The sequence below is a fragment of the Corvus hawaiiensis genome, chromosome 13 (genome assembly GCF_020740725.1).
Source record: "Corvus hawaiiensis isolate bCorHaw1 chromosome 13, bCorHaw1.pri.cur, whole genome shotgun sequence".
In the NCBI taxonomy this organism is placed as follows: Eukaryota; Metazoa; Chordata; class Aves; order Passeriformes; family Corvidae; genus Corvus; species Corvus hawaiiensis.
The window spans coordinates 12,492,811-12,520,712 of record NC_063225.1 but is presented as its reverse complement, the minus strand read 5'-3'; the positions used below and the strand labels follow the sequence as shown (position 1 = coordinate 12,520,712).

Below are 27,902 nucleotides of genomic sequence, written 5' to 3'. Positions count from 1 at the left end.
CTCTGCTTTACCCCCCACCTGGGCCACTCCGTATTTGCTGGTGACTCAAATTGTTTATAAACAGTAAGATTTATTGTACAAAACACAGTTTTAGGTTAACACAGTCTCAGCATTTTAAATACTTACAACCCTGTCTGGTTTTGTGGAGTAACTTTTACAGAGCAGCAGAGCCCTGTGAGCAGGTCATTGATAAAATCTGTGTTAATCAGCACTGACCCTGCAGTCTGCTCTGGGCTGCAATTCAGCTGGAATTCAGTTGGATAAGAGGTCGTTGAGGCAGCAGCCAGTCTGAGGGTCCTTCAGCAGGGAGTTCACCACATCATAGAACTTGTGGTCATAGGCCAGCTTGTAGTGGGTGTAGATATCCTCACAGTGAGTGAGGAACCGCTTCAGGTTCCTCAGGGCAGCATCAGCAGGGGAGTGTTTGACCCTGGAACAATTGCACATGGAACTGAGACACAGAAGCTTCCCAGGCCCCTGAGACTCTTGCTCTGGGCCTGCAGAAACCACATTTTCAACAAGAGGTTGTGCTCAACACCTACATTTGAATCTCGTGGTTGTTTATTTGCTCTGATTCATTTTAAAGATTTGCTCTGCCCAGCCCTGAGCTCCCTTCCTGTCCAGCTCAAGAACAAGCCTGGATCAGAGCTACTTCCACGCTGTACTCAGGAACCAAGACCTACCAACAAATTCTGCCGTGAGGAGTGGGGAGGCCCTGGCACAGGGTGCCCAGAGAAGCTGTGGCTGCCCCTGGATCCCTGGCAGTGTCCAAGGCCAGGTTGGACATTGGGGCTTGGGGCAGCCTGGGATAGTGGAAGGCATCCCTGCCCATGGCAAGGGGAGGAACGAGATGGGCTTTAAGGTCCCTTCCCACCCAAACCCTTCTGGGATTTGGGAATTCTATCTCAAGTCCCTGTGTATGAGACCTTACCCCGTAAGGTTTGAACAGTTTAACGCTTTGCTCCTGCCCCTCAAGGGCCCGGTGTAGATAAAGCTGCAGTTTGCCCCCAGAACCCCTCACTCACTTCTTGGCCACCTCCTCGAACAGGCCGGGCCACAGTGGCCGCTGCTGCTTGAACTCCTCCAGGTACACAAAGTCCCCCCTGGTGATCACCTGCTGGAACAGAACTTCAGCCCAGTCCGGCAGGAACTCGTAGGCCTCTGCCACGATGGCTGCCTGCAGGGAGAGCAGGAACAGGGAAGGGGGATTGCACAGCATGTTCCATACAGAGAACTCAGTACTGGATTCTTCTCAAGACCCATCCCTTGCCGCTGTTCTTGAGAGCAGCTGTGAAATACAGGTCAACAAAGCACTGTGAATAACCTTCCTCAGCCCCTAAACAGGGACACCTTCCACTGTCCCAGGGTACTCCAAGCCCCAGTGTCCAGCCTGGCCTTGGACACTTCCAGGGATCCAGGGGCAGCCACAGCTTCTCTGGGCACTCTGTGCCAGGGCCTTCCCACCCTCACAGAAAACAGCTCCTTCCCAATAACCCATCTATCCCTGCTCTCTGGCAACGGGAGGCCATTCCCCCTGATCCTGTCCCTCCATCCCTTGTATACCATGGGATAAAGTCAGGATAAGAGTCACAGGACCTGGAGGCCAGGGGAAGGAGCCGAGTGCTCGGGCACTGCTGTGACCACGTCGTTTCCCGACAGAAGGACCCCGAGGGATCCCAGCTCACCTGGTAGAACCTGGGCAAGGCCAGGATGGCACCTGGCAGGTCTTGCCTGCCCAGGTTGATGATCCTCGTGCTCTGCCCTGAGCCCAGGAAGTGCAGCTGGAGCGTGATGAGCCGCATCAGGCGGCGGCAGCGCAGCGCCTGCCGCACACACGAGTCCTGGGAACAGAGAGCAGCCCGAGAGCTTCCAGGGGAATTTGGAAACATCCCCGAGAGCAGCCCTGAGGAGCTCGGAGCTGTGCAGTGATTGAGAGCACTGCAGCTGCACATTCATCGTATTCCATGAGTGTTAAACAAAGCTTCATTCCCACAAATACTTCCATCACAATTACGCTTGGGTTTAAATACTTAATTTGTTCTATCCTTGCTAATTAAGCTCATGGTCCCTGCTCTGAAAGTGGGGAACCCACCTGTAACTCCAGGGGTTAAAGCCTGAGCAGAGGCCAGCACAGCACACTCAGCTACAGCCATGCTACTGGTGCTATTGGGCTGCAGCAACACAGATTCCTTCTGCACTGTGCCAGGACCCTGCTCAGCCTTCCCCGGGGCAGCTCCTGTGTTCTCCCAACCCAGCCCATCCCTCCTGTGCTCCCAATGCTGCACACAAGTCATTCCACTCCATCTCACTCTACCTTGGAGTAACTTTCTGCTGCATCGATGAAGAGAGTCAGAGCTTTCAGCAGCAGCTTCTTTAAATTTGCAACATCCTGAAGAGACTCCTCTGAAACAGGAGAAAAGAAGGAATAACCAATTATTTATAAAGGTGAAAAAGTAAGTTACAAAACTTCCCAGTGCCAAGTCTGTCCCTGCTGTTGTCTTAGAAAGCACCAACAGACTAAACCAAAATTTATGTACTAAAAAAGCAGGAAGAAACACACTGCCTGTTCAGTTAATGGACCAAAGCTATTGCTGGAGCCTAGTCGAGTGATTGAAGACTGGGAAGAAACCCCAACCACGTATTTGTGGCAGACCCCAGCCCTGACCATTGCCAGATCCACTCAGAAATCCCTTGGCACAGCTCCTGGTGCAGCTGCTCTTACAGCACTGGCTGCCCACGCTGCAGAGCTCCCTGTGCCCCCACAGCTCCCCGTGTGCAGAGCTCACCCCATGGGTGCCACACACAGACACAAACCCCAGCATTTCACAGAAACCCCTGCAAACCCACCGTGGCACATCCTATGGGCTGAGGAAAACCTGGCTGTGCCTGTACCCGCTCCATGGGAGGTACCACAGGAATGTCACATCACGGAAAGAGCTGTAAATCTCACCCCTTTGGAAACACCCGGGGAACCGTTGAGGACAGGCAGCAGCCTACCCCCAGGCAGTGGCAGCTCCAGGGGTGTTTCAGGACACAGGCAAAGGACCTCCCCCATCCCTATCCTTCCCCTGTGCCCCCACTCACCCCAGGGCCGGCACTCGATGAGTTTGAGCTGGGTGGAGGCAGCAGCCTCGTGGTTCTGGCCGATCTCCCGGCACATGCTGAAGCACAGCGCGATCATGTTGTGCTTCTCGCTGTCCCCGGGCCGGCAGCGCTTGGTGTAGTCCAGCAGCGCCGCCTTCAGCGTCCCGCTCTGGGCACAAAGGGCACACTGAGGGCCTGCCTTTGGCCACACCCCGCACCCACAAGCCACGCTAACCCTAAACCTAACCCTAACCATAATGTTCCAAAAAGTGATCATTATTACACCCTAAAACCCAACAGCAGCCTCACACCTGTGCTCAGCTGGGTATGAAAATCCAGCACCTGTGCATTTCTTTACATACAAATGTCAAAATGTGACATTTCTTTATCACTTATTTTAAACAAAGCTATGAATATGTATGGTTTTAAAAACCCCCATGGAACTTTAACTGCAAATAAAAGCAAAGCAGGATGTGAAAATTCTGAAAATGCCAAGTTTCAATACTGATCCTGTTGTAGCCCTGAACTAATTAGAAAAAAATGGTTCAACTAAAATGAGAATAAACCCCAGAATTAATTTACTTCTATGAAACTTGACTCTCAGTTCCTGCACTCAGGAAGTAAAATGCCCAGATAATTCCACCCTGTATAAACACCAGTTTCTGATGTAGCCACACAGTTGCCTGCACATTTGTCCCTCACGTACCGGGTCCAGTTTCTTCCTCATGAGCACCTCGAAGTAGTGCTTCCGGTGCAGCAGCTCAAAGATGTAGGTCATCTCATTGTACCTGCCAATGCCCGTGAGCAGGCGCACCTGTGGACACCCAGGGCACGTGAGAAGCTCCAGGGAACTGGAACAATCTCCTCCCAGGGCCAGGCACACGAGTCACACCGGGCTGCACATGTTCCCTTGGAGCCACGGGGGGTATTCCTAAACCAACCAAAACTGCATCTTTTTTGCAGTGAGGTGAAAGGGCATCGTTTTATCACATAAAAATAGGCAGTGAAGCTTTTAGCACTGACACCATTCCACTGGGCATGTCCCAGACTCCAGGAGTTCCTTCAAGGCACGAACTGAAGATGCCCAACAGTGCAGTGACACAGACCACCACATTTCACCAGCAGCTGAATCACCACCTGGGCAGACACAGCCAGCCCTGGACAGCCCTCCTGCCCCCCAGACACTCACCACCAGCCCATACTCTTCCTTGGGAGCCAGGTGCTCCTCGGTGAGCAGCCGAGCTGCCTGGAGCACTCGTGTGATCCCTTCCATGTGGCACGTCAGGCTGAAGCAGTTGTGGGCCAGGATCAGCAGCTCTGTAACTGAACAGCAGAAAAACTTGGGTATTTCAGTTAAAGGGCTGAGGAAGTGAATTATTGCCTCTCTCCAGAAGAAAAAACACAAAACACACACAAAGCACAGAACTTCCAACCTCCTCCACCAAAAGGTGACAAATGTGTAACGCATCATCACTCCACTGCCTGACAGTGCTGCATTTGGAAAAGGAAGGGCACAAGTTTTGCATTTGGGTTTGAAAAATTCAGTTTCTAACTGTGATGAATATGAACAAAGTCACAATACCCCTTCTGTAACAAACCACCATGACAGCTCAGGTCACTCCCTGACTGCATTTCCCACCTCTTGCTTAGCACAAAAAAATCTGAATTTTGTTTGGAAAATAAACCCTTAAGCAACACCCTTATCTACTGTGCATATCCTCAGCCCTACTAACTGAAGATCAAATTTGACATCAGCAGCAGAGCCCTCCCTCAGCACTGCTTCTCTTCTTTGAGCTGTGAGTTTAAACCACACAATGCCACATTGGTTACACACAGGTTACACCAGGCAGGATTTGCCATTTACTCACTGCATGACAGCTCCCCACAGGGGACAGAGGAGATTTTATCCAGTAGCTTCATCCCAACCAAGGTGTGATCCTGGCACAGCTTGGCAAGCTGCAGAAATGCCTGGCTCTCCACTGCAGGGTTCCAAACCTGCTTCTGTCCTGTGGCCAGAGAAAAGAATTATATCACCACTGCTAATTATTTTTTATCGTTAATTAACAAAGCAATCTGATGCCATTCAGACTGACTGAGGACTTGGGACTACAATGCTAAAGACGCTTTGGGTGTTATTGCTTAAATTTAACAAACAGTACTTTTTTTGCCAGTTCAGTCCAACAAAATCCTACTAGACAACCATACTGCTGTCCCTCATTTCACAAAGGAAAAAAGAAAGGGGAAAACCTTTGTTATGCTGTACACAGGGAAATCTACATGAGTTTTCCCAAGTTAGATGATGTGGGGCAGCAAAGAGCACAGTTAAAAATCCTTTCTTTTTAAAAATATTAAATTTATATCCATAAAAATACAACCTTAACTACTGCAACACCACGCTGGACACAGAGATAATTACAAATGAGCATTTGTATAGAATTTTACATGAGGCACACAATGCTCACAGAGCAGAGCTGCTCAGACACTCCTGGCTGTAATGAGCCCTCAGGCACCCGAGTGCAGGGGCTGCTTTCAGACACACCAATCCCCCCCTCAGAGACCAAACCCACCAAGCACAAACCAGGCCTGTTCCCCACCTTTTCCCTGAGCAGAGGCCAGCAGCTCCTGCGTGATCTGCTGGGCCAGCAGCTGGGCCACGGCCGCGGGCGGCAGCCCCTGGCAGGCGATGAAGGCCTGGGCCCTGCGGCCCCGCTCCGGCCCCCGGCGGCTCAGGATGGCCCCGAGCACCTCCCGCGGGTCCCGGGCCGACACCTCCCCGAAGGAGCAGCTCAGTTCCTGCGGGACACACGAGCACTCAAAATCCCGCTCACTGCATCACTGACCCACAGCACGTTCCCGTAGCCCCGGGCTCCAGGCAGGGAGGGGCTCTGGATTTGCAGCCTCACATCCCAGAGCTGCTCAGAGATGATTTCCTGAGCCAAAGATAAACCCCAACATTCCAAATACCTACAGAAATATAGGAGCAGTTCCTCCTGAACAAAGAATTGTGTTTTACTGCACAAGTTTGACTTACAAGGCTCCTTTTCCTCTTCTCCACACACCACAAACTCTCAGGGGAAAAGGTAAATTAGTTTTCATGTTTGGAAGGGGAGCTGGTGAGGCTTTGAAAATACTCTGCTGTGACATATCACAACTTTATAAAATTACAAATTAATCAAAGAATGTACCTGAAAGCCACATTTGATTGACTCTTAATTCAAAAGTGTGGACATCCAGGTTCAGTTCAGAAGGATATGGATGGGGTAAGAGGGACAAGGCAGCCCTATGACTAACTCTTAGTAGCTCAGACCTAAAGTACAAATACTTGAAGCACAAAAAATTCTGTAGGAAAATCTAAAGACCTCTGTGATAAAGACGATACCAACATTTTTCCTGTTTTGTTCAGGGAAAAAAAAACTAATGCTACATTCAAGAACTGACCCAAAGCCCTGGTCCCTGGGGTTACCTTGGAGAGCTCGTAGAGGCACAGGACCTGCCTGCAGTAGCCCCTGCCATGGACACATTCCTCTGCCAGAGCCTTCAGCGCTGCCACCACCGGATCATCCTCACACGGAGCCCCCAGAGGCGTCCAGTCCTCCAGGCTGGATGCTGGAAACAAAAAACCATCAGTTCCTATCTCATAAAGGCAGACAACACCCTTACACCTGGGCAAGGCTCCCAAAATCTGCAGCAATTCCATAATACTTTCTCAGTCTTCAAAAACTGAGCTCTTGACACCCTGTGATTTTTTTAAATTTTACATTTCTTTCAGGGTACAAACAATGTAACAGAACATAAATATCCTCAATAATATCTCAGATACAAAATCTCTAAGCATAAAGTTGAGTAAGGATTGAGCAGCTTTGCTGATGGCTTAGGATTCATTTATGCTCTTCTGTGTCTATTCAGCTTTACACATCAGTATTAGAAAGGGATGTTCCAGCTGAAACTTAGTCACTCAGACTTCACAGACATGCAGAGAACACTACTGATGAACATTCTCAGCCTTAGCCTTGCTATTAAACAAGAAACACTAAACCCTTTATAATGCACAAAGATGTCAGAAAAATAAATTAAAGCATTTCTTTCCTTCTGCTACAGAAAAAAAAATTAGTAGAGTGTGTTTTCTAAAAGCAGGAAGAGGCCCAGTGCTGCTTTACTGGGCCAGAATTGAGAGCTATAAAAAACGAAAGGTTCAGGATCTATGGAAATGGTACACAGCACACCCTGCCTGGAGCACACAGGGGCAACGTGCCTTGCAAGGCTTCAAACTCCTTTCACAAGAGCATTTATGAAGCAAGGAGAGTGTCAGAAAGAGGTTCATTTCTGCAGAGGTTTTGGGGAAATGCAATGAGGGAGGAAAGCCAGTGCAGGTGTCAGGTGAATCCATGAGTTACTCACTGCCAGGGGCTCTGCTCGCGGCCGCGCTGCCCTCAGGCGTCCCCGCTCCGGCTGCCAGCAGGGCCCGCACCTCGGGCTGCAGGTGCTCCAGCCCAGCCTCCCCGGAGGCCAGGGCTCTGCAGTGCAGCACCAGGGACACGTCCCTGTGGCACAGGTGGAAGTAGTGGCACACCCGGGTGGCTTCGTGCACGCTGCCCTCGTCCAGCAGGGCCCCCACCAGCGTCCCCAGCGCCGCCTGCTCTGCGTCCCCCAGCGCCTGCCGGGGCTCCCCGGGAGCCAGAGCCTCCAGCCTGCAGTGCCTGGCCGTGTTCAGGGCTGGCAGCTTGGCAAAGGAGAACTGCTGGGCCAGGCTGGCAAAGGACAGGCCCCTGCCCAGCCCGGCGGGGCCGGGACACGGGCACTGCCCCCAGCCCTCGGCTGCCAGCACTCGCTGAGCGATGCGGCACAGCCAGATCTGCTTCTCCACCTCCTCCAGCTCCTGCACGGCCACCTCGGTGTCCTTGGCCAGCCAGTGCCCAGCCAGGGTGAGCAGCAGCTGTCTCTCCATAATGCTGGTTGTCTTCTCCTGCCCTGAGGATTCCCAAACATGGTTGGCCTGATCGAGGAAGAACCCTGCTGCAGCTCGGCTGCAGATGGAATGGTTAGCGAAGGTGTCGTTGCACTTTTTCCAGAACTCAGCTCTTGTCTGGGTTTGATGCCACTGTCCAGTGTCTCTTAAATGATGTAGATCTCTCAGAACCTGCAAAATTCACAGAGGTTTATCACAATTATCTTTCCAAGAAAGAAAACTCCAACTCACACAGGGTGGCCAGCACTGAAACACCGGGTTTAGGTAAGTCCCCCAAGATGCAACAAGTCACAGAATTGGTTTGGGTTGGAAGGGACATTAAAGATCATCTTGTTCCACCCCCTGAGGGACAAATCCATCTGGTCTTCTCCCCAAATAAAGCTGCATACAAGTAAAAACAGTAAGAGAATAAGGAGAGTTGTCCCATCCTCTGCAGCTCCACACAGCCAGTGTGCCTAGTGCACATGCATTTAAAATAAAAAATCATTTGAAGACAAATTAATGTTTCAGGAAGGCTGAATGTGCATCCTCAATCCTGGCAGCAACAGAAGAAGAGGTGACTGTCACTAACTGCACTGTACCTCGTGTGCGACAACACTGTCCACAGGCAGCTCAGCCAGTGCCGCCACCTCCCGAGCCAGGCTGAACATTCCCTTCTCCTGCAGCTGCTCCAGAATGGACCTGCACTCCCCCTGGAAGGCCTCCAGGCTGTAGGAGGTCAGGATGGAGCGATTGATTGGTATGGAGGAGTCCTTCAGGGCCTCACTGAGGGCACAGAGTTTCTTCACGTAAGGGCCTGGGTTAAAGAAGACAAACAGCTCATGAAAGTGGGGTCTGAACCCCAGGGAAGTCTGAACTTCCCTCAGGATTCAGCCCTGCCAGAAGGCCTGGGATTCATCCTGTCCTTACCACCCAGCAGGAGGTTCTCTGCTGCAGCAAAGAGCTGCAGGAGCTTTCCCAGCTCGTATTCTGTCTGGCACTGCTGCAGCATCAGCTCCAGGAGGAACAACGCCTGCGATTCCAACCACGGCACCGGCAGCTCGGTGGCTGCTGCTCCTCCTGCAGCTCTCAGCTGTGGCAATGAAGGGGGTTAAGGGTTAGGGCTTCTCTTTTCTTGCAGAGATGTTGTGCATTTGGGTGGGAATGGCACCAGGAGTGGAAGGTGCACCAGATCTGTCCCTCTCCAGGGATCAATGACCTGCCACTCCCAAGGGAGCACTGAGCCATCACTGGTGTGTGTCGGACCTGAAAGTGGAACATTTTACAGCAGGGTGACCACCAGCTACTGCTGCTAACCAAAGAGGAGGTAAGAGATGTGAGTAGGTTCAGTAATGGCCAGATAGAATTAATTGTTAGACAAACAGTCCCTGACACTGCTGGATCCTTCCCAAGCACATCTCCTCATGAAGGGAAAGGAAACTGAGCTGCCTGAGCCTGAAGTCTAGGAAGGAAAACCACTAAAGGCAGGGAATGCTAGTTAGCAGCATACCCAGGGAACCAGAAAACTGGGGTGGAAAGGAAAGAACTGTTAAAACATCTGCATTCAGAGACAAGGAGCAGTGTGTGAAGACACTCTGGTCCTCTTAGCCCAACTGCTAAATCCCCACAACGACATCCAGAGAAAATGAATTTCCTTACTTTTGCAAGGCTTTCCTGAAATTCATCCAGTTTCGTTCTAGCCTCGTTGTACTTTTTACAGTTCATACACAGTTCATACATCTCCAGGATGTGCAGCAAAGGGGAACCCTTTAAGATGCAAAACCAGGTTATAATAAATTCCCAAAAGTACCTCAATAAATAAATCATACTTTAAAAAATCATATATTATTTCATTCAATAAAAGTTGAATTTGTCTTCCTCAGCAGTAGAACAATGAAGTTCTAATTTATTAACATTGCATGCAAGGTTGATGTAGAATCTACCAATCTGGGACAATTGGAAGAACTTCCAATTTGACAGGGAATTTCAGTGGACAGCCAGGTTATCCGTGGCACAAAGCAAGAGAGAGGAGGATTTACAGGCCCAGAACGTTTGAGACACGCTCAAATATACCACTGAAACCACATTCCCTCACCTTTAAAAACAGCTGGAAGCCATTTAGAAGTGTTTTACTTTTTTGCTTCCTCAAGAAGACTTTCCAGATAATGGCGAGGTCCTGCAGGTCCCACTGGGGGCTCTCTGCCCAGCTCTGGGTGTGGGTGGCTGCCTCAGCCCTGGTGGCATCATCCACAGAGGTAATGATCCAAACACAGAGGCAGGAAATGAGGTTTGCATCCTGGAAACGCCAAAAGGATGGGTTTATATATCACCCCGTTGTATAGCTCTTGGTGAAACAGGTCACACTGTGCACAACTACCACAGGAACTGACCAAACCAGCTTTTAACACAACTCCAGATCAACCATTTAACAGAACTAGGCACAACCATCAGCTGTCGTTACTTATTTCCCTAAAAGAAAACAACTCCCAGACTCACAGGGCAGCAGGCTGCCAGCACACTGAGGATGGGGGCGTGTTCCCTGAGTCCTTCAGCCAGGAGGAAGCAGGAGGGGCTGGGATTCTCCTGGCACTGCAGCAGGATCTGGAACAGACTCCCCGCACGGCCGCCCCAGGCCCTGCCGGCAGCACCGCGCTCAGGACACAGGAACTTCCCCAGCGCCAGCACGAGGTGATCTTGTACCACAGGAGGGAAATCCTGCAGGAGGGGAATGACCTGGGGAAACAGCACCAACACCTTGTGAGGTCCAGAGAGGAGAGGGCAGGAGGATGGCAGCACTGAACACACAAAGACAAATAAAACGCTCTTCAAATTCGGTTTTTAGAAAAACTTTGGAGACCTAGAGAGGAAAAAGGGTTCTGTAGATGTGAATTATTCTAATGAAAGATTGAAGCTCATCCTTTCCCATGATGCTCAAATGCCTCCTAGAGAGCCTCAGTTCTGTTCTCTCTTGTAGTGCAGCAACAGAGCATGAGAGGGGTCTACTCAGGTGCTTTTGTGGGATTACAGATTCTTCAAAACAACAAGGAGACCCAAGTTAAAATCCTAGGCCTGCTAAGCATCATCTTACCTGGAATTATCCAGTTAGCTTCCTCACATGACTTTTCCCAACAGCTGTTATGTATTGGCAGTATTTTATTAATTTCTAAATCACATCCAAAACCAAAGGTGGAAGATTTGGATTCTCTAAAGTTTAAGTATCTTCAGCAAAAAAATCAATTGGAGTTTTGAAAGGAAAGATGGGTGGCTTTATCAAAACTTACACTGAACAATCTGGCAACTCTCCAATAAAAAAAGCAGTAACTACATGAGTTTAAATTAACTTTACAAGTGTGGCTGCAAGGGAAGGGCTACCACAGTCCAAGGGTATCGACATCTCAAGGCAACCAAAACCCAGGAACTGGTGAGGCTCCTGTTGTCTCCACGCTGGGATATTCTCTTGCTACAAGACTATTTAATGCACAGACAGCTCACCTGGGCTGGCTGGTGGCTGTAGAGCTGGGTCTGGATGAGGAACTGCAGCCACTCATTGGATTTGGCACATTCCCTCAGGAAGGATGTGCTCAGCTCGAGGTTATGGAGTTTGCAGAACTGCATGACCAAGGACCACTGCCTTCTGGAGTCACTGGACGTCCTGCACGGAATTTAGAGAGCTTCAGCTGTAATGAACTGCAATATTTACACCAGATGTTCAGGTATGAAGTGACCCTGTGACCCCAGACCCACTGTCTGTAAACAGCAACACGGCACTGGCAGGGGCTTCACCACAATGAGGTCACATCCCCTTGGGAGCTTCCACACTGCACCCTCTGGATGCTCCCACCTACCTAGGCAGGCACACTGTCCTATCCTCACCTCTTTAGTATTATCTGATACACAAATAACAAAAGTCAGTGCCCAGTCTGCATTTCCCAGACAATCCCTCAAACCAGGCTGTTCTCACCTCTTTATTCCTTGGTGCTCAATTGCATCCCAGAAGGCTTCTTCCAAGGAGGTAAGAATTGCTGCTGCTGCTGCCTTCTCACCGTCAGCCAACTTTGTTAACTTCTCAACTGTTTAAAAGAACACATTCCTGAGATGCTACTTGGGATCTGAGTCAGGACAGCACTTCCAAAAGTACCAGTAGCTTCCTAGTTGGGAAAGCAGACACCTGTGGTCCTAGAGTTAGAAATTCAACTTTCTGAAGTTATTTCTAGGATAAATTTAATTTCCCTACAGCTTTGAACACCTGATCTCCCTGCAGCTGGAAGACAGTTTTCAAATAGGAAGGAGAGAGGAGATTTGGCAATGGACTTTGTTTAACTCTCTGTAGTATTATTACAACATTAGGCTGAACCTCACTAATATCAGTCTTGGGCAGCTGCTGGACAGTGCCTGTTAGATCCTGATACAGGTTATATCAGTCTTCCTGCCTTATTTGACATGACAGGATCAAAATGCACCTTCAAAATTAGTAAAAAAAAAACAGGAATAAAAGAATAACGAAGTTCTTAGGTGCTTTTACTGCATTGCTGAGCCACCAGGCAGCATCTTTGCATCCCTCTGCTTCTCTTCCCAGAAATCCACAGCACCTATTCCAAAGCAGACAAAGACAACGTTACCCAAAGCGTCTCTGATCTGGTTGTGATGAGAGGCCTCATTCCTCGTCCTGTGACTGAAAATCATCTTTGCGACTCTCACATCCACGCGGAGCCTGAGGCTGTCGAGGCCCAGCAGCTCCAGGAAACACACACAGGCTGCTGCCACTGAGGGGACACTGAAGGAGGACAGAGCTAAAACCTGGGCCTCCTGTCCTGCCTGCTGGATCCTGCAACAGGGAACACACACAGTTTTTAACCCATTTCCAACACGAGTATTCCCCAGGCAAACAAGCACCTACAAGGTTTACTGAACTCTCCGATTCATCAGCATCAAAGATAATTATGAGCTAAAAGTTTCATATTTATAAAAAAATGTGGGCATGAGAATAAAGGCTCACACATGATAAGCAGAGTTTGCAATTTAATACACTTATCAAAAACGAAAGGTAGTGGAATTGGTTTTATAATTAATGAAACACCCCCTCAGCAGCTGAGCACAGAAAGTGCCTTCGCAGAGTTCACAATCCACTGCAGCACCAGGAACCTGACTCTGACCTGCAGATGGTGCTAAGAGAAAAATGTACCCAAAGGGTTTCTCCACAGAAGTCACTGAAAAAACCCTGTATCCCTGACTGTCTGTTAAACCATGATTTCACTCTACATTAACAGATGTTCTCCTTTTTGCCCCAGTTTTACCTGTTTACACAAGAGAAACTGATCTGTGTAGAAACGATGGACAGAAACAAACAGTGACTAACACGCAAACCAGACATTCTGGAAACAAAGTGATTTGTTCTAATTCCTACACTAAGTAGTGAATTTCACGTATTCAAGCAAGATGTGTCATTTGACTGCACCCTTTTGAACATCTGATTTTGAAGCTTCAGCCAGAACATTTAATTCCATCAACCTCCAGTACATTTTTTGCCTTACTAATTTAACTAAAGAAGTGTCACCATTAGGAAATGTCAAAGAAAAGGGGCATCATTCTCCTACAAAGTGATCTAGAGGCTCAGGTTCCTAAAAGAAGAGCCCACACATGCTTGATATGACTGGAATATTTTCCTTGCTCCCCTTGTGCAGATTTTATTTAGGTAGTTCCAAATAAAGCTCACCTCTTCTCAGGTGATATTTGACTTCTAACCTTTAGGACACCCACAGTTCCGATGCTCAGCACTTGTGGGGAGGATTAATTCCCTCCCTGTGCTCAGTTCTGCCTCCTGCAGAACTCTGCCTGGCCCTGCTGAGGACACTCACAGCTGCCTGGGGGTTTTGCTCTTCACCAGCTGCTGGACCAGGAAGGTCCCGAAGGCGAAGGCGGGGCGGCCGTGCAGCAGGTAGTACAGGAAATCCAGCCTCTCCACCACGGCGTGCCTGCTCACCAGCTCGGGCCACGAGAAGTGAGGGAGCTCACTCCAGGCATCTGGGAACAACAGATCAGCACTGTCAGCTGAGGAACAGCTGAATTCAGCATCAGAAGCGGCCTTGAGCTACAAAATGTGACGTGACAATCAAATATGGCTCCTCTGGTGCTAATTCAGATCTTGGCGTATCCAAACCCCACTGAAATTCCACCTCTCACTGGAAAATAAGAGCTCTGCATCACCTCAGCTTGCTTTTAAAAGAAAACATTGCTTTTCTATCTTGTATTTAGAAATTCTGTCTGCGAGGATTTTTTTAACACAAAAATCTAGAATTCTGGTTAAAAACACAATTTTAGTAAATTACATTATTTTTCTTGTGAAAGAAATGGCCTTTTGAATAAATTTATCTGCCAAATAATTCCCCTGGAATGTATTTCATTTTAGGTGCTCAGGCTAGGAAAGCATGTAAACCTTGGCAAGCGACATACCTGACACAGCAAGAGTGTTTGTTGACTGCCAGCCAAATAATTTCGTGGGATCAAAGGGCATTAATGACTGAAAGATTAGAAACAAAATATATTGAGGCAGCTTAACAACTTCACGTCACTGTCCTGTAACTCTCAATTTCTAATTCTCTTACCATTACAAACATTTTAAAATTTGACTATTGTAATTTCTGCAATATCAAACACCTTGCCCACTAAACACTGCAAGAATATCCCTCTCTGATATTCCAGAACTGCAAACTCACAGGGTGTAAAGACCATTTGAAAAAGCAGTTCAGGATGAAGCTGTGAACTCCAGCTCCACATTAAGGATCCCAGAGAAACAACCCATGGCCCCCACACCCAGGCTTTAGCTGCAGACAAGCTTCCCTTTCCCTGTGTCCTGCCAAAAGCACTCTGAGTACCTGAAGAAGATGGTAGAGAGAGATGTCAGGAGGCAAAATTCCATGAGCAGTGCAGGAGGGAAAGAGAGCAGCTTTGAGCTTGGGGTAAGGGGTCAAGGCCATTTTTAAGAGCTGTGGATCAACTTTCTTTAGAGGTTTTTCTGTATCTTCATTCTGAAGGACCTACATTGCAAGGAAGCAAAATTAATTAGGAGGAAACTGCATTAAATAGCAATAAAACAATTTGGGGATGTGCCAATCTACCTCATGGGAATTTGACATGAAGTGACAACACAGAAAGTATAATTTTTTTCCTGTAAAATGCTTTTAAGTTGTATCAGACAGGTCTTCCCCAGCACCTGATGTTCCAGGTGACTGTGCTGAGGATCAAGACACTCTGTTCTCATCCCCTCTGTTCCAACACGTGGCTCAGGGGGCATTTTCCTAACAAAGCCACGAGGGCAGGGCAGGGGAGCAGGAGGAGAGGGCGGGATCAGGTGCCCAGGCAGTACCTGGTCGATGCCCCCAGGGCCATACACCGTGGTGGCCAGGGCCAGCAGGGTCCTGCCCTCCAGCAGGATGCTGCTCACACCCCCCTGGCTGCTGGGAATCAGGATCTGAGCATTGGCCAGACTCGCCTGGAAAATCATCTTGGGATCTTAAAAGAAAAAGAAGTGACATTTAATTCCATGCAAAATCAGTATTAAATCATCAATCACACATTACAACTGTCCTCTGACTGTGAAAAATGCTGAATTTTCTACTTTTTGTTGTCAATACTGGTTTTTCTCAATTTACCTATAAACACCGATAAGATGAGCTAAGGTTTACCAAGCCTTCCCCCCTTTCAAACTACAGCTTTGCCTACACAGATTGACTGGGGTTGAGCCCCACAGTTTAGCACTGTAGTGGTTCAATTCTTTATCCTACACTGATCACACTTTCTAAAAAAAACGCTTAACTTGGGATTATTTTTATCTTTTGTTAATGTGTGACTCTGCAGAAAATGAAATGCTTAAAAAGCGCAAGTGAGTTAAGGGCACAAGTTCTACTGGTTTGCAGTGAAGCAAACACGTAATCCAAGGGCAGAGAAATCAAAATGCACCACAGGGACTAGAGGAAGGTTTAATTTTAATGGGATGTGTATTTTCTTATGAATTCTCCTTTCATCCAACCTGTTGGGAATGTAACCGAACTGGAGGTAACGATGATCCTACACAAAATGATTCCCACTTACGTGCAGTCTCCAGATCTGTAAGTACAGTTCAAGTAGGGATTACAATCCAGACTTAAGAGATGAGGAAGTGAGGGACAGGAAAGTGATAGGCCATGGCCAAAGGGTTTGCAGCAGAGCAGAGGTTTAATTCTGCTAGAGCAGAAACATCAGCCCCCCCTCTGGAATGAGATTCCTACCTCGGGGATTGCTGGCAACCCCTCGACACTGCACAAGGAACTCAAACCAGGGATGTGCTTCGTGCAACACCTTGTTATTCAGAATAGGGCAGTTTGAAGGGGTTAAACTGGAAATAAATGAACAGCACAGTGAAAATACAGGACTTGTAACCACTGATGTAACACAGCATTAAAGATTTGAGGCATCTCATGGGTGTAATGCCAACTACAAATGGTTAGACAAACAATTAGAAAATGATGTACTGGCTTTTTTTCTGGTCCATTTCTACCTTCTTGATAATTCCAGTGTTAGACTGGAGTTATAGCTCAGAAATTTTAATTGCCAAGTATCCATTAAGTAGAAATTATTCATACAGCTCCAATACCTAATATTGGTACCACCTTCAAATCCCAACTAATCCTACTTTAGGTGGAAACCAGCAATTTCCTTATTTGTGAACATATCAAGGGTCAACTTGCACTTGTGCTCAATGGAGTTTCTGAATTCTGTAAATTCTGAGTTTCTGAAGAGCAACTTGGCTTGGCTCATTTAGGATTGTACTGTTTATAGCATTACACTCATTACAATTGTAATTGTTTCCTTTCATAACTGACATACAAATTAATATTAACACAAGCTGAATAAAGCTTCAAAATACATCTTAAAATCTCACATGCTGCCCCAGAGTTTCTGTTAAATGACACTGCTAGGGCTGAGGAAAACTCTCCCCACCAACTGTTGAAATTGTGTTTCCTTCTTTAAAACCGGGATCCCTCATGGGATTTGAGGGATGGAAAGCATTCCTACCTGTAATAGTCCAGGTAAGTGTACAGCAGGTACTGCAGGCTGTGCTCTAGGCAGTGGAGGACAAACTGAGCATGGAAGTCCAGGCCACTGGCAGTGCTGTATTTTGGAACAGGGTGAGGATTCTGCAGGACTCCCCCGAGGCACAACACCCTCTGGAGCAGGAGCTCAAAATCCTCCAGCTCAGAACGGACAAAAATTCCCTTTCTGTCAGAAAAGAGAAAAAGCACAGACACTGATCACACAGCTCTCTTTGACAAGTTCTGATGGGTGTTTTCAACTCAAATTTAGAGCAGACCTTTCCCTCTCAGGGATTAATTCCCTACTGAAGCAAACACAACATGCCAAAATCCATGTGCCTGTGCACAAACAACACTGTGGTTACTCCAGGTCACTGCAGGGAACGAGGTGTGAGCAGTGAAATGTTCAGAGTGTGCCCAGAATTTTCTCCCCTGCATTAAAGTCAGCATCAAGAACATAACCACTGGGAAACATCCAAGGGCTGAGGGAGGACTGCTCTTCTCACATGGTTCTTATGCTTTTAGACAACTGGAAGTACAAGACTAAAATTACATTTACCAATGGGCTCATGCTGTTTCCAAAAAGAGCAATATAAAAATTATCATGTATCAAAGATTTTATTGCTCTGATTTTGGCTTCACGTAAGAAGGAGAGAGAGTGTAAAGCTTTGGGGGCCCTACCTGGCCAGCTTGTTCAGGATGTCTTGTCTCATGTAAGTGCTGCACAGTGTGTTCCTGTCAACGATGTCAGGGCTCAGGGGGGGCCAGGCAGCCTGGCTGCAGGGAGCCTGGCTGGGCTCTGACTCCTCAATCCAGGAACAAATACTAAACCAATCATGCTCGGCCGTCAAGTGCATCCAAAGAACCTCAGGACTGCAGGTCTTGAGTTCTGCATTTCAAAAAGGCAAATGGATGAAACCAGCACACACAAACACTTCTGGGGGAAATACTGGTAGTTTCTTACACAGAATCGTGGAATGGTTTGGGCTGGGACCTTAAAGACCATCCAGTTCCTTGGGCAGGGACATCTTCCACTATCCCAGCCTGCTCCAAGCTCCATCCAACCTTGGGCACTTCCAGGGATCCAGGGGCAGCCACAGCTTCTCTGGGCACCCTGTGCCAGGGCCACATCACCCTCACAGGGAACAATTCCTTCCCAATTTTCCATTTAACCCTGCCCTCTGGCAGTGGGAAGCCCTTCCCCTTGTCCTGTCCTTCCAGGTACCTATTTCTAATGAACAGCTGCAAATATGATGCTGACATCAAGGATATTGTTCCAGCTTTTAGAGCTTCATGTTGGCAGAGCTGGAAGTGATTCCTCAGTGCAGGGAGTGGGACAGAAGGCGGCAGAGGGTGGCATTTACACGTGGCCAGGATGAAACCCATCATTACCCACTTCCACTGACAAACGTAAGGGACCTCGGTGGTAGCACAGGCTTTTAACTGTGTCTGTGCCACTCCCACACAGTGCCTGCCTGCTGTGCCAAAGAGATTTTCATTCCCAGTTTAAGCCCTCAGTCCCACAATACTTGCCTTGGCGTGGTTTCCTGGGCAGCACAATCATCTCCTGCACCAGCTCATCCCACCAGTGAGCCCAGTTAAACATCACCCTGAGCCTCCCGCTGTGAGCCCCGGGCCCGGCCCGGCCCAGCTCCAAGCCCAGCACTGCCTGGTGTCGGGAAAGGTCCTGCTCCCTTCTCCAGCTGCTGAAACTGCAATGGGGGTGGGATCAGGGTGGGCTTTACTGCTCCTGTGATGAACAGTCCCCAGTCTAACAAACAGGAGCTGAGGAAGGCTCAGCAAAGTTCCCAGTCCATTTTAAAGAGCTCTGGAAGTGCCAGAGGGATGGACTTGAGCTCCAGGTTTGAGAACTAAAGAATTACTTCATTTTTCCAAAGCTGACATAACAAATTGTGAGTATCATAACAGTTTTACAATTATTTAACTGTAAAATGATTTTTCTAGGTTATTTAGTTTGCTGTATGACAGACATCATAGATCAAAAATAGAGCAAACATCTGAACACGAATAATTGAGTAGTAATTCTAATATTATTATTAAAAATGCTTTGTTTCAAGCAGAAGAGCTGCCACCCACACAATAGTTTGCCATGACTCACACAATAGTTTGTCATGAGAGAACATGACAGCAACTGTTACATTAACGAGAAAATGACTCAGTCCCCACACTGACTCTGATTTCTGCAAACGAAGACCAGTGTGAAATTAATGAAATTAAAGACTGTACTTGTTAGTGCAGTAAATCACACAGAATGTAGAACCCAGCACATTTTAAATCCTATTAATGTTAATAATTAATAATTAAAATTAATAACCCACATTACCTGGAAAGAGACTCAGTCTCTTTATTTTCCTGGAAGGATTCCGAGTAAAAGCTTTCAACCTGATGCACAAAATCTATCATTTTCTTCTCTTTTTCAGAAAAATAATTTTCTTCTCGTAACACTTTCACCTTTAATTCAAATTAAAATATTAGCTCCAGTTGTTCAAGTATTACCTCCAATTACCTCCAATTTTCATCTATCTTTAATATATTCAAGTTGTAAATGATCCTGCAAGTGCAACAATTAACCAACTGTAGGAAAAAAATGCTGGAAGCAGAGGGCCATACACTAAAGTGACAAGAGGACTCCAGACTGTGTGAGAGAACTAGATCAGAGGCAGGACAAAGAAATGACATTTTAACACCTCTGTACTTTAACTGCAAAGACAAAGGAACAGGGATGTTCCAGGAACTACACTGGAAGGATGCAGGGACAAGCCCTGGCTGTCTGCTCTGAAAGTCAGTTCAATACAGGGGTTTCCCTCAGCACAAACACACACAAGGCTTCAGGCTTGAGAGCTGGACTGAAACAGCCTTTGCTGCACTCACCAAGAGATCCCGTACGTGTTTGTCCTCTGTGTGAAAGCAGATCTTGTGCAGTTCCTCCTTCACATCGAAGCCCTGCCACAAAGAACACACTCGCTGCATGCAAACTGTAAAATGTGCCCACAGAAGACACTAAAACGATCAAATAAAGAATATACACCTGCTTTCCTTCCAAAGCACACAACCCTTACAAACAGGCTTGTGACAGTCCCTGCACCAGCTCCTACAGGGATGTGCCTGATGTCCCCAGCACCTGGGTACAAACCCTGCCCCCCGTGACACCTCCCCAGCCAGAGCCACCCTCACTCTGCTGATCAGCACTTCAGCCAACACACACCCACACACAGGCTCCCTCAGCAGCTCTTCAAACAAGTGAATTTTCACTGCAATTCCACCTGTTCCTGGTGGAATCAGTACATCCATAAGGCCCCAAAAGGCTCCCCAAGCTCCTGCATTTCCTTAGTAACAAATCAGTGTGAAGATCCACTGAACACCTCTCACCATATTTCTCAGCAGCTCGGAGGCCTGCCTGGTGTTGCCCTTCAGCAGACAGTCATAGACCAGGTTCAAACCTATCTGGATGAATTCCTGGAGACTTTCAGCAGGATGTTGGTGCCTTCGGAAGAAGATCTGGGCCTCTGGTATTTTATTGCTTAGGATGGCCTCAGCAATGACTTCCTGAAAGGAAAAACACGGAACAAACTGATCTACCTTTGTAATCCCTACGTTGATTTTCTTCCCCAGTACTTTAAGGTATTTCTACATTAATGATCTCCTTAAATCAACTTCATAACAGTAGTAAAACCTGGGTTACTCATTTTCACCTCTGGTGTCAGTTTTTCCCACTCGTGGCTCTCTTCTATCTCAGGCAGGTCTTCGTCCATGTCAGCTCCCACGTGCCCTGGAGTTACTGGTGGTCGAGGATATTTCCTCAGGAATTTTCTCAGTTTAATAATGTAGTCAGTTAAAATATCTGCAGCCTTCTGCAGGAATTCATCAGGTTCTGCCAAGAACATCCAAGGCACCAGTTAAATGGGAATGAACGGACAGGATTATAATGTCTAGCAATGTTGAATTAATAAATGTCCTGATTAATAAACAGAAACCCCTCAGAGGGAAGAGCACATCAGCTCTTTCCCCTGCACAGGCAGTGGCACAGCTCAGCACTCCCAGCACCCTGTCAGGATACAGGACACAGCCACAACCCCACCAGAGCTCCCTGCCCTCACTTGAGGGGTTTTCCTTCCTAGGGACCAGCAAATGAGAACTAAAATTTTGTGTTAATCCAATCAATTATCAGTCATGTAAATCCAATCTAAAACGCAGGAACGAACATCTTTCATTCACTTAACTCTAGTATTTTATGTTAATTCTAGGCAAATTTGAGCTTTTAATTAAAATAAGTAGCTGTTCTTACTTATTTAAATGATGACACATTACTAGATATGACCCAGCAGGAGTGACATTACCCTCTGTGTGCACAAAGATTTCCTCCAGCTGCTTGGTAAGGAAAGTCAGTGTGAGGGTCAGGAGCTGCTCAGAGAAGTGTTTGCTGTGAGGCTCCATATCATTGTCTTGGATTGCTGAGCAGAGCAAGTTTAAAGCTGGCCTGAGCTCCTCCAAATCTGCAATGGTTCCAGAAACAGTTCAAAATCTGCATTCTACACACAGCCATAGGGAGAAAGGTAATTAAATAAACCCCTGTGCAGCTGCAGGTATTTCACTCACTTCTCAGGTAAGACTGGGAGGCACCATCCCCAGAGTGCTCAGGCCCAGGGCAGGGTGCAGGGAGACTGAAAACACTTTCTTTGCTTTTTAAAAACAAGTCCACTGTGTCCAGCTGGCGATTTTCCAAACCTGCCTAGACAAACATGAAACAGAGCAATTAAGCATGGATTCTAAAACCATACCTTGTGCACTTACTGCTGGGATTCTCACCCCATACTTAGTGACAAACTACACATGCAGAAAAACAGAAGGAATTTAAACTCTGTGTGCAACACCTGCAGCCTGAAATAACAAGGTGACCTGCTCAGTCCCTGCCAGGCTCCTTTGACAGGCTCTGCTCAAACCCTGCCCTGTATCTTCACACACAAAAAGTTATTGCAGCAATATAAACTAAATACTATGAGAATCAGGACTCTGAATAAGCGTACAGCAATTTTATAAGAATGGCATAATAAACCCAAAAACCTAGTTCCAAGGATTTCTTTTGATATTTAACATTTTGCAAGGGGACAAAAACTGCTGCAGAAATTGGCAAAATTGCTTTTGGGTCCAATTAAGAGGGAATTTTGAGCACTGCTTTACTCTGTTTTATTTTATTAATGTGCATTCACTTTGTTGCTGCATTTCTTTCTTTGGGTTACTCATCTGTTTGGGGTTTTATTGTTTATTTAATAATTAAACCACTTCCTTTTGCCCCTAGGTTTGAGGCATACTTTTAATTGTGTTTAAACCCACACTAACATTGCTAAACTGCATTCAATACTTGAAAGCAGCAGTTTGTTATTTGCAAGACATGAACCAGCTCTCCTTACCTCGAGGGCATGGATGGGAATGGAGCACCTCTCCCACCCATTGAGGTGACACACGGAATCCACGACTCCGGCGCTGCCAAACATCATCAGCCTGGTCAGAAACTCCTCTTGAGTTAAACCAAACAGGACCAGGGACAGACCACGCTCTGAATGACAGAACCAAGCCATAATTAAAGATAGAGCAGCCACGTGCTAGGCAGCAGCACTTCTATCCACTGCTGCTTCCAAAAGAGCAAAGCTGCAGCGGCTCTGTTTGGATTTCACCCGAGCAGGAATGCAATGGAAGTTACCCCACAGCAGCCAGGCAAGCAGGTAGAACCCTAAAAACTGCTGCAGCAGCTGTCTCAAGGCAGTTTAGGACCCCTCACCTGTCAGCAGCAGACACAGCGGCACTTCTGCACTGCACTCCACATAAGCACTGCTTCTGCCGAACTGGGAACACGTCACATCCTGGGACTCAAAATCCCAGAGCACCAGCGACAGCCCCGTGTCCTGTGCCAGCACCACGAACACAGCTTTAGCTCCAGTCACCAGCTTACACTCCAGTTTCACCACTTGCTGAGGTGCTCCCACGGGGATTTGTGTCCACTGCTGTCCTGCAGCCCCACAGGCTGCACCCTGGCTTTGGAGCACTCGGGAAGCCGCCCACGTAGCAGCCCGGGGAACAAAGGCCACCATCTTCTCTGGATCCTCACAAAGCTCAGGATCGTGACCTTCAAGATGGGTAAAAAACTGATACCAAGGCAAATTCAAGTCGTTCACCAAATCTGGAGAACCTGGTGTCCTTCTTCTCCTTACTCTGTCCCACAGTGAGGATAAGTGTGCCTTCCAGGACCTGGGGAGGGCACAGAGTCACCTGTAACACCAGGTATTGCTCCAAGAACAAGGCAGATAAAGCTCCCTCAGTTAAATAAAATGCACTTAAGCTTATAAAATCCATACAGCATCCTGCATTTTAACCTTACCATGGCCTCTTTATTTGCATTTAAATACTCTCTGCAGCCAAGCTGACTGATCACAGCTGCATTAGCTGACAAGGTCCATGTTTAGCATTTTTAGTAAAAAGTTTCCTGTTCCTCACAGAAAGTGGCCCATCAATTAAAAAATAGTAGAACTGAATTAATTCCAGAACTGAGTCTTTCTTACATCAAGTTACAATTCACATGTTTTATTAATATCAATACTCTAAGACCTAAAGGTAACCCCTAAGCAGCAATTACTCTTTGGAAGTTGTTCAGTGCTGTACATGAAGTTGTCTCGGCCCATCCTAAATTCAAAAGATTTACAGCAGAATGGGCTGATTTTACCTGTCACAACTACAATTGAAAGGAACAAATCAGCAGTTTATTATCAATGATCCAAAGGAGGCGAGGCCCAGCCTGTGCCAGGAGGTTTTTCCCTTCTGTACCTGTCTGTGCGGAAAGGCGACGACAGGAGCTCCATGCTGTGGTCAGAACTGGCCAGGTCATCCTCATCCAGTCCCTCAGGAGGCTTCACTGGAAGATTTTCAGGATCTCTCTTACAGAGCAAATGTTCAGGGAACTGTCTATAAAGAAATAAATATGAAATTTCACCTTGCTCAGATGATTTAAGATGTTTTTTCATATTTAACTCCTCCAAGAGCTCTCAGTGAAGCAGTGTTCTCTCAGGGTAACAGCTAAACCATCAAAACCTGATCCTCTTTCCTTTGAGGTGCACACCACTTCTTAATTACCACCTGGCCCTAATTTAGCAAGCTAAATCAGCACAGCTGTACCAGTAGAGTTTGATAATTCCATACCCCACGGCATTTCTAAAAGGTGCTACCACCCACCCCTGGCACTGAGAGGACCTAATCTTCCTGGAAAAAATACAAAGTGCAAGACAAAGTTTATCTATTTGTTAACAGATAGATTAAAATAAAGAGATGTTATAGATACATTTTCCTCTGTTAGAGTGACAGAGTGTAAATAGGAGCAAATAATGAAAGGACAATCTTTCAACAAAGAAGTAATTTCTGGTCTAGCACAGAACTCAGAATGAAAAGCTGCCAGCACCCCGATGAGTACAGGCCCAAGATTAGGGACCTGTGAAGGTCAGTTCAGCCCAAAGCCTTCCCCTGTACCTGAAGTAGGTGTTGAGCTGCACAGCGAGAGCACCGTGGGAGGTGTTGGTCACCACGGCCATGCTGAGGTCAGGGGACACTGCCAGGGCAGCCAGGGGGGACACGGGGGCTGGGCCCTCCCCCTGCCCAGCTCCCAGGGCTACACTGACCTTCCCTAAGATGGCACCATCAGAGCAGTCAAATATGTCTGTAAACAGCATCAAGGAAAAACCCAGGCCCTGGAGTGCCCAACAGAGAAGTTACACAGGAGGTAAAGGTGGTGAATTTTGGCAGTAAGAGAAGGGAAAGGTACCTGACCTTGTCATACTTTAATGTGTCAGAGAAGATGACCAGGAAGAGGTTAAATCCAGCACCTAGTGGAACTGACAGGTCTGAGCCCCTGCTCATCCCAACACACAAATCTGCCTCCCGAACTCTGATTCCCTGTGTACCTGCAGATCATTTCTATTTCATTTAAGAAATTAGGTGACAGTAGATGTCAGCCTGTTATACACAGACCCATGAATCAAACCCATTAATGACCCATTAATCCAGTGGGAAACAGATCTCCAGTGGAGTACTGGGAAACACCTGATACACAACTACAGCACTTCCACCACAAAAACCACGATTTGGCTACACAACCGTCTTTGCAGGCATCTCACTTAAATGTCTCTGAAGAAATTTCTGCTCAGCCCTGGCAGCAAAGAGAAGCAACTTTGTTCTTCCAGATGATTTTCCCTGAGAGCTCATCTCTCCTGCAAAGGATACAAATCCAGCCAGCACTGTCCAACAGGAACAGGATGCCCCTGCAGAACTGGGAATCTGTTATTCTCCCCACAGCTTCTGGAGGCAGAGCCAGGGTGAAGCAGTCACAGGTCTCTGGGGATGAGTCTTTCCCAGGAAAGGTCAGGTGCACAAGGATAAACTGGTTGAGCAGAAGTTTGCACTTGTTGTTTCCAAAAGACAAAATCTTCACAGAGGAAACTGAAGGCAGGTCTGAAAATTTAAAGATATTTAAATGTCGGATTACAGCCAGCTGGGACTTCTGATTTGTAAAAAGAATCCCAAGAAAACAACAGCTCAAATTCATTGCCCCAGTTACCATCCTAACAGAAGTTGGGATTGTGAGTTGGGGTGGTTGGTTTTAAATCTCACTTTCTGTGCCAGGGGCACTAATTCTAGAACAATTTCCTAAAACTTTTATGTGGCTTTTTCTGTGGACAATACTATGAAGAACATAAAAAATCAGCACAAAATAATAAGTCAGTCAGCACTGAGAAGAAAAGCTACAGACTTTGGAAATAAAATACTTTAGGAAGTGAGACTGTTTAAGAACATGTAAAACACCAAAGGCTCATTCTAACTGCACACTATGTTTGCTAATCATAAAATACAAGGTCAAATGTTTAATTAGTCTTTGCAGGGTTATTGAGGTGCCCTGTCTCTGTTCTCTTTCCATCAGTTCCAATATTAAAGTTAAAATTTGAGAGAGCAGGGTTGTATATATTTTATTAAAATTTATTTTTAACTTTATATCACTGAAATGTGACCCTACAAGAGTTTAATTATCTCTAACAGTGTCACCTTGGAATACGGAAAAGTCCCCATTATTTTTCAAGCCCATGAATCCTGCCGATCACATAGCATCAGTGTGGAGGCACCTGACACTTCCCTAGTGCTCAGTCCCACTGCCTGATTCATCCCACCAGGAGCAGCAGAACCAGACCTGCAATAATTTCACACATGGAACACACTGAAAGTTACTCACTCATGTTTTTAGCTTCAAGAAGCTTTTTAAGCGTCTCTTCCTTACAACTGTGCAGGGAATTTGGGTTGTGTTTTCCATCTTCTACACTGAATTCATAGACAAACAGTTCATGACCTTGACCAAGAGCCAGGAGTTTTGTCTTGTTTGATTGCAAACCATCATCTTCTGTGCTGTCCCACATGAAGCTGAAGACACAACATTCAGGAGGGTTATTAGCTTTATTTCCTTTCCCCATTTCCCACACCGAACAGTTCTGGACATGCACTGCTGATGGACAGCACCGCTTTCACTTCAGCTGTGAAGACTCTGCTGCCACCCCGTCCCTCCCAGCACCGGAACTGTTTCATCCTCGGCAGGACAGAGCCTGAGGAATCCCAGCTCCTCCTCCTCTCTAAGATAAAGGGGTTTCCATCCTCGTGTGTTTTTCCCTTTAGTCACCCAGGACATGAGGGATGCTCTGCTTCAGGATTTCCAGGAGGGGGAACACCAGCTCTGCCAGCAAGGGAGAGCAGAACACATCGTCCATTTTCAGATTTTTCCCTGTTGTTTGGGCTGAAACTCTCCAGGTGTGTCACACCTGCTCCGTGGTGACGGGGAGGCGGCAGAGAGGAAGCAGCTCAGGATGGGGCAGAGCAAACCAGAGAGCAGAGCCCTGTAACAGCCCTGAAACACTCCCCATCCCCGGAATGTCCCAGGCCAGGCTGGACGGGGCTTGGAGCAAGCTGGGATAGTGGAAGGTGTCCCTGCCCATGGCAAAGGTGGAACGGGACGGGCTTTAAGGTCCCTCCCAGCCCGAACCAGTCCGGGATTCTGTGAGTCTCTGAACAGTGTTGGTGTTGCTGGACACTGCAGATGCCCAGATCTAAAACGTGACCGTGGTTTTGACTCAGCACGAAAGTTGCTGCAGCAGATGTTAAAGCCATCATGCGATTGCCGAGTGTCACCCGGGCTGGCAGCGGGGGAGGCGCAGCCCGCGGGGACACAGGGCACAGGGGTGTGAAGCCAACAGCCTGGCAGACAATCCCTTTTTGTTTGCTTTGCCTTTTGGATCGACTGCCGTGAACACGCCCAGCTAAACAGGCAGATATGACACAGCAGCCCCGCAGCCCCGGGGCTTTAGGGAGAGCTCCCCGTTCCGAGGCGGGGTCTGCAGCCCCGCAGCCCCGAGCACAGGGGCCGCCCTTCGCCCTGCTCGCCCCGCACTTACTCAGCCCAGGCTCCCGGCAGGACGCTGCCCCGGGCCCGGCCGGCCCCGCCCGGCGACAGCGACTCCAGGTAGATCCCGCCGGGGATCAGGAGGGTGCCCAGAGCGTCCTGGGCTCTGCTCAGCCGCACCCGCGCCGCGTCCCGCGGGCATCCCCGCGGCTCCCCCGAGCGGGGCACCAGGAGCACACGCAGCTCCCGCCGGACCGGGACCCCGGCCTCCGCCGCTGCCGCCATCCTCCTCCTCCTCCTCCTTCTCAGAGCCGCCCGACACCCCTGCCCCGGGCCGCCGCCATCTTGGCGAGGCCGCCCCTCGTTC

General features: G+C 47.8%; 1 protein-coding gene across 1 annotated transcript; it reads right to left on the bottom strand.

Annotated features, from left to right (window-relative positions):
* Positions 1-50: 50 nt before the first annotated feature.
* Positions 51-27,902, bottom strand: SPG11 (SPG11 vesicle trafficking associated, spatacsin). The gene is made up of 40 exons (XM_048318337.1): positions 27,588-27,902; positions 26,381-26,565; positions 25,381-25,608; positions 24,631-24,817; positions 23,935-24,072; positions 22,895-23,361; positions 22,527-22,672; positions 21,715-21,847; positions 21,456-21,611; positions 20,811-20,989; positions 20,488-20,664; positions 19,990-20,061; positions 19,442-19,569; positions 18,631-18,809; positions 17,779-17,986; positions 17,081-17,284; positions 16,294-16,400; positions 15,393-15,538; positions 14,902-15,063; positions 14,480-14,546; positions 13,885-14,050; positions 12,649-12,854; positions 11,991-12,099; positions 11,522-11,681; positions 10,526-10,762; positions 10,125-10,325; positions 9,689-9,796; positions 8,960-9,122; positions 8,632-8,846; positions 7,483-8,221; positions 6,548-6,690; positions 5,679-5,877; positions 4,953-5,090; positions 4,274-4,407; positions 3,791-3,898; positions 3,085-3,253; positions 2,315-2,403; positions 1,686-1,841; positions 1,026-1,177; positions 51-430 (listed from the first exon to the last, which is right to left on the bottom strand). The coding sequence occupies exons 1-40, from the start codon at positions 27,818-27,820 to the stop codon at positions 253-255; spliced, it is 7,272 nt and encodes a 2,423-aa protein (XP_048174294.1). The 5' UTR covers positions 27,821-27,902; the 3' UTR covers positions 51-252.